Source organism: Pelodiscus sinensis, chromosome 1, assembly GCF_052426305.1.
Source record: "Pelodiscus sinensis isolate ZL-2025 chromosome 1, ASM5242630v1, whole genome shotgun sequence".
NCBI lineage: Eukaryota > Metazoa > Chordata > Testudines > Trionychidae > Pelodiscus > Pelodiscus sinensis.
The window spans coordinates 4,672,274-4,678,273 of NC_143052.1; the positions used below are offsets into that span (position 1 = coordinate 4,672,274).

Here is a 6,000-nt window from a genome sequence, read left to right on the forward strand (position 1 = left end):
GCGAGGCCCAAGCGCTGGGCACGGCCACGGGGGGGGGGGGGGGACCAAGCTGGGAGCGAATCCTGCCAGGGTAAGGTGGGGGCAAGGCACCGGGAGCCCCCCTCCCCCCCGCAGCACACTCACCCGAACAGCGCTGGCCAGGACACATCGCCAGGGGGGAGCAGCTGGTCGGGGGGCAGGTGACGGGCGAGCACCGCACGGTGCCATCCTGCAGGCAGGGGGCTGGTCACTGCCGAGTGCCCGCGCCCCACCCACGCCCCCCTCCCCCCTGGGGCACGCAGAGCCCCCCCAGCCCTCCCCGGTCCCCCCAGCCTGGGGCGATGGCTGCTACCAGCAAAGGGCTGCGCCAGGCAGGACCAGGGGACTTGGCACGGGACAAACTCCACCCTGGGACGCGCCGTGACCGGCCAGGGGGTCCCTGCTCGGCGCCGAGGAGGCGAAAGGCCCTGCCAAGCCGCGGGCAGACCCCACACGTGGCTCACGCGGGGCCGGAGCCCCACAGGGCGTGGAGGCCAGGAAGGCGGGCGCAGGCCCTGGGGGAGGCTCCGGGGGACGCTGGCCAGGCAGGGCCCTGGGGGGAGGCTCCGGGGGACGCTGGCCAGGCAGGGCCCTGGGGGAGGCTCCGGGGGACGCTGGCCAGGCAGGGCCCTGGGGGAGGCTCCGGGGGACGCTGGCCAGGCAGGGCCCTGGGGGAGGCTCCGGGGGACGCTGGCCAGGCAGGGCCCTGGGGGGAGGCTCCGGGGGACGCTGGCCAGGCAGGGCCCTGGGGGGAGGCTCCGGGGGACGCTGGCCAGGCAGGGCCCTGGGGGAGGCTCCGGGGGACGCTGGCCAGGCAGGGCCCTGGGGGAGGCTCCGGGGGACGCTGGCCAGGCAGGGCCCTGGGGGAGGCTCCGGGGGACGCTGGCCAGGCAGGGCCCTGGGGGAGGCTCCGGGGGACGCTGGCCAGGCAGGGCCCTGGGGGAGGCTCCGGGGGACGCTGGCCAGGCAGGGCCCTGGGGGAGGCTCCGGGGGACGCTGGCCAGGCAGGGCTCCCGCGGCGGGGGGAAGGGGGACCCCGCTGGGATGGGCTGGGCATGGTAAGCGCAGCCCCCGCACCTGGGGTGAGGCACGTGGGGCAGAATCAACCGTCAGGGCACCCCGGCCCCTGGCACGGCCCCTGGGGAGCAGGGATGCCACGGGCACCCCCCAGACTCCCCTGCAAACGGCAGCCTGGGCTGCCCCTCCCCCCCGGCATCATGGGCAGGACCCCCCGCCCAGCTACCTGCCCCTCCCCCAGCCCCACTCCGCGTGGGCACTGCCCCATCCCCTCCCCCTCCCCCCCAGCAGCACCCCATACCCACATCCTCCTTCGGGCCCTGCTCCATCCCCTCCTGAGGTCACTGCCCCGTCCCCTCCCCCTCCTTAGGGTAGCATCCCTCCGCCCCCCCGGCCGTGCCCCTCCCCAGCCCACTCACCACGGGCAGCACCCCCTGGCTCTCAGGACGGGCGCCGGGCAGGCCGTGGGTTCGCACAACACGTTCCCGCTCTGCATGACACAGGCCCCCCTGTTAGCAGCCCCCGCCCCCACCTGCCCCCCACCCTGGGCTCAGCCCCACAGGGAGAGGCCCCTGCCCCCCCATCCGCAGCCAGAGGGGTCTCTCCGCCGGCCAGCGGAGCAGAAGGGGTCTCGCTTCTCGGGTACAGCGCCGGCGCGACGCTCACCTACGAGCCAGGGCAGACGGCCTCGCCCTCTTGGGGGGAGGGGCTCACTGGCCCCTGGCCCCCCTCTGCTTTCCCCACGCTTCCCTCCACCCAGACTGCCCCAGCCCCCCGCAAGCTGTCCCCCAGCCCCCAGGAGGCCGCGCCCCGGCTATGTTCAGATTCCTTCGCCTAGCCCAGGGGCCATGGTCTACGAGCCCCCCTCAGGGTTCCCCCCCAGCTGGGCCCTGCACACACACACACACTGCCCCTTTCCCTCGCTGCCCCCCCCCCACAGAGTCTCTGCAGAGCAGCATAGGGTCTCAAAACAGACAGCCCCCCCACTACGTCATAGCCCCCTCCGGGGGCAGATACGATCCAAGGGGCCCAGCCTGTGGGGAGAGAGCGGTGCAGCCTGGGGGCGCCCGCCCACCCCCCCTCCGGCCGGGCACACAGAGCCTCCCCCGCAGGGCCAGGGGCCCCCGGGAAGGGAGTTGGAGCCGCCCACCGGCCAGGGCAGGCAATGAGTTTGCTGGGCCTCAGCCCAGTGGCCATGTCACCCCCTGCCCCCTGGCAGCCTCCACGCAGAGACCACAGAGCCCCTCGGGGACCCCCGGACAGGGGAGGCTCATGGGACAGACCCACTTCCCCATCGAGCCTGCCCCGCCCCCCCGCCACACGTTCCCCTTGACTCCACCCTCCATGGTGCACAGACACCCCCCCCCCCACCTCTCTGCCCCGGCGCTCCCTGCCCCCATGGGGGCCCCACTCACCGTCACAGATGGGGCAGCAGGTGCCCGGGCGGGGGCTGGCAGGATGCCGGCAGAGCCTGGCACATTGCCTCTTCCTGCACACGGCACGACCCTCCTGTGGGGCAGAGGGGGGTCAGGGCTTCCCGGGGCTGCTTATGAGTAACGGAGTGGGTGGAGCTGTGCCAGGCTGGGGAGGAGCCGGGGGCGGAGCTTGGGCCTGGGGGCGGGGCAGGGGCATGGCACAGGGGGGCGTGGCCTTACCAAGCACCAGCAGCTCCAGCAGGGGTCTACACGTGGGGCCCACTCCTCACCGCGCTCTCGCCGGGCGGCGCCATCCGCACGGCCTGGGTGGGAGAGAACCGGCATGAAAACCCAGGACACGGACCCGAGCCAGTGGGGCCAGGGGGAGCCCAGCCCGGGAGTGAGGGGCACCCAGGGCGGGTGGGGGTTTCCCGCTTGCAGCCAGCAGCCGGGCGCAGAGCAACCGTCCTGCCACCGGGACTAGAGCCGCCCTCACAGGCTCCAAGCCAAGGAGGCAGAGGGGCACCGATCCGGGCCAGCCTGGCTGCCTGGCACAGCGCCCCCTACAGGAGCCCGGGCTCAGGCAGGGCCCCGTCCCCTCTCACCTGGGCACTGGGGCCCATCCCGGCGCAGCGCGGGCGCCGTCCTCCTGCCACGTCCCCTCCCCGGTGCACACCAGCCGCCGGCACCTGTAGCTCTCCAGGGGCTCCCCGCGGGCCAGCCGCTCCCAGCTCTGCGCCAGACAGCGGGAGCCATGAGCTGGGGGGGGGGGCGGGAGCCAGAACGCCTGGGTTCCAGCCCAGCTCCGGGAGGGGAGTAGGGTCTAGTGGTTAGAGCAGAGTGGGGGTGGAGCCAGGACTCCTGGCAGTGCCGCCTTGGCCTGCCAGCCCCCCCTTTGCCCGCGGGCGTTGGCACCAATGGGCCGGCTAACTGCTCGCTCTGCGGATTGCCTCCTGCCCCCCGCAGGGCGGCCCCGGGCCCTACCTGGGCTCTGACCCCGTCCAGCGTGGCACCGAGTCCCCCGGCCAGCTCCTCCAGCTGCCACACTCTGTGCTCCAGGGCGCCCGGGCCGGGCTGCCCCATGCTGGGGGGGAGCTCGGGCTCACGGGGCTGCTGCTGGGAGCTGTGGATGTGGGTGAGGGCTGGAGCCAGGGGGGGCCCTTGGTCAAAGGGGGGCTCGGCCGGGTACCGCTCCTCTGCCAGGATGTAGGGCCCGGGGGAGGGATCTGGAAGACACCGCAGGCAGGCAGGGGGTGTCAATCACACTAGGGCGGGCACCCGCCCGGCCCCTGCCCGGCCCGGCTCTGTGCTACCCATGGCTGCCCGGGGCCCGGATGGGAGCCGTTTGCTGGGTGCTTGGGGAGCCTGCGACTGGCACATCTCCCTGGCTCGGCTGAACGCCTGGCACCGTGCTGCCCCACACCTGCCCCAACGACTCCAGGAGCCCGGCCCCGGGATCCTGGGGGGGAGCAGCTTGGGGGGGCACTGGGGTAAAGGGGGCCCCCTGCTCCATGTCTCCCGGCTGTCACTGCTCCCCCCCCCCCCCTGCTCATCACCTCCTCCAGGCGGTTCCCAGCAGCCACCAGGGCCCCGGGGAGACCGCTGGCGCACTGCCCTGCCCTCTGCTGGATGGAGGCGGAGCTGCCCTGCTGGGTGTCATGGGCTCTAGATTGCTAGGGCTTAGTGGGGATTCTCCTCCCGGAGGAGGCCTTCTGTCTGGGAAGCGGGACCGGTAATGGTGCCTGCTGGCAGGCTGGGCAACACCGGGCCAGGGCTGGCGACATCCCCAGACAGCGGCAGGGAAGGGGGGGGGGCAATCCCTTTCCCCCAGACCTCAGACATCACCTGCACACAGCTGGGGGGGGGGGGCGGCTGATACTCTGGGGCCCTTCCCCCAGGCACCCCTCCCTCATTACCCGCTCACACATGGCATGCACCCCCCAGCTCCCTAGGGCACCCTCACCCAGCGCCAGCCCATCCACCAAAGTGGGGGGGGGGGCACACAGATGGAGCCAGAGGCTGTTAACCCCCCCACATACCCCAGCCTCCATGGGGGCAGTGGAGCAGAGCCTGTACCCAGCAATTCGTGCCGGAGGCCTGGTGTCAGCCTCGCTTGTTAGCAGATGGGGCCAGGGCAGCTGTTGCTCCAGCTGCCAAGGCTGGAATAGAGGCCAGCGGCAGGAGATTGGGGAGGGAGGGGCCCGAGGGCTGGGGGAAAGGGGGTACAGAGACAGCACAGGGAGCTGCTGGCGGGTCACAGGAAAACTGGCCCCGTGGGGTTTGCAGACGAAACCTTGCTCTCTCCTCTACTAATCAGCACCCCTCCAGGCAGGAGACCCTACAATAACAAACCAGCATGGGCCTCTCTATCCACCAGCATACACAGCCCAGTGGGCAAGAGACCCTACACTAACAAACCACCTCCACTGCCCCCCCATTCAGCCTCATGGTCCTTGCCACGCTCTCTGCCCGACTGTGCCACGGTTCCCGACGGCTGCTGAGCCGTGCCCAAGGCAGCCAACTGCGGTCAGTCCCCCAGGCGCTGTAGCTGCAGGAAACCGCAGGGGCCTCCGGGGAGCAAAGTGTGGTCCAGCAGGCCCAAGCTCCTGGCTCCCACAAGGCTCACAACTAGGGCTGATCCTGGTTGGCGCCAGGCCTCTGGCATCCAGCGGCAGGGAGTTCCACAGGCCGGCTGGCCACTGCGGAAATCAGCATTAAAATCTTCTAGGGATGGAGATTCCATCCGCCTCCCTAGGGAACCCAGCCCAGCGCTTCCCCACCCTCCTAGGGAAATAGTTTTTCCTAATCTCCAACCTAGGCCTCCCCCACTGTAACTTGAGCCCATTGCTCCTTGTTCTGCCATCTGCCCCCACTGAGAACAGCCTCTCGCCAGCCTCTTTGAACCCCCCTTCCGGGTGTTCAAGGCTGCTCTCAACCCCCCCACCCCCTCCGCCCTTCTCTTCTGCAGACTAAACAAGCCCCCTCCGCGGCCAGTGCAAACGGCAGCTCAGGGCCAGGTCCTTCCAGAGACCCGACCCCCCTGGCAAGCCAAGGAATCCCTCGGCCCGGCCGTCGGAGCGGGGCTCACTCACCGTTCTCGCCGAAGTGGAGCGGGGGCAGGTCGGGGCCTGGCTCGCCGCCCGGCGGGGCCTGCAGGGACAGCGCCACCAGCCCGAGCCAAAAGGCCAGGGGTAGCCGCGCCATGGGCACAGCACTCGGGGCGCAGGGCGGCCGGATCGGGGCCGGGGGTCCCGCCCGGGAAAGTTCCGCTCCGGGGGAAGCGCGGGGCGCACGGGGTGGAGGGGCGCACGGGGCGGCGCAGGGCGCACGGGGTGGAGGGGCGCACGGGGCGGCGCAGGGCGCACGGGGTGGAGGGGCGCACGGGGCGGCGCAGGGCGCACGGGGTAGAAGGGCGCACGGGGTAGAGGGGCGCAGGGCGCACGGGGTGGAGGGGCGCGGGGCGCACTGGGAGGGAGAAATCCGAGTCACCCCGCACAGCGGAGCCGGGCTCTGCCTTCTCCCAGAGCTGGAGCCGCCTCGTACCGCTTCT

At 72.0% G+C, this 6,000-nt stretch overlaps 1 protein-coding gene across 2 annotated transcripts in view; it reads right to left on the bottom strand.

Moving 5' to 3' along the window:
* KCP (kielin cysteine rich BMP regulator) overlaps positions 1–5,762 on the bottom strand; it is a 28,389-nt gene extending 22,627 nt beyond the window's left edge. The window contains exons 1-5 of one of the 2 annotated variants that reach the window (XM_089777962.1): positions 5,543–5,762; positions 2,691–2,773; positions 2,451–2,544; positions 1,455–1,525; positions 124–208 (exon numbers count right to left, since the gene is read on the bottom strand). In XM_089777962.1, coding sequence (XP_089634088.1) covers positions 124–208; positions 1,455–1,525; positions 2,451–2,544; positions 2,691–2,773; positions 5,543–5,654 — 445 coding nt within the window. In that variant the 5' untranslated portion in view covers positions 5,655–5,762. Of the gene's footprint in view, positions 1–123; positions 209–1,454; positions 1,919–2,450; positions 2,545–2,690; positions 2,774–5,542 lie in introns of those variants that run through there. The other variant, XM_089777963.1, reaches the window with a different exon arrangement.
* Between the last annotated feature and the right edge of the window lie 238 nt (positions 5,763–6,000).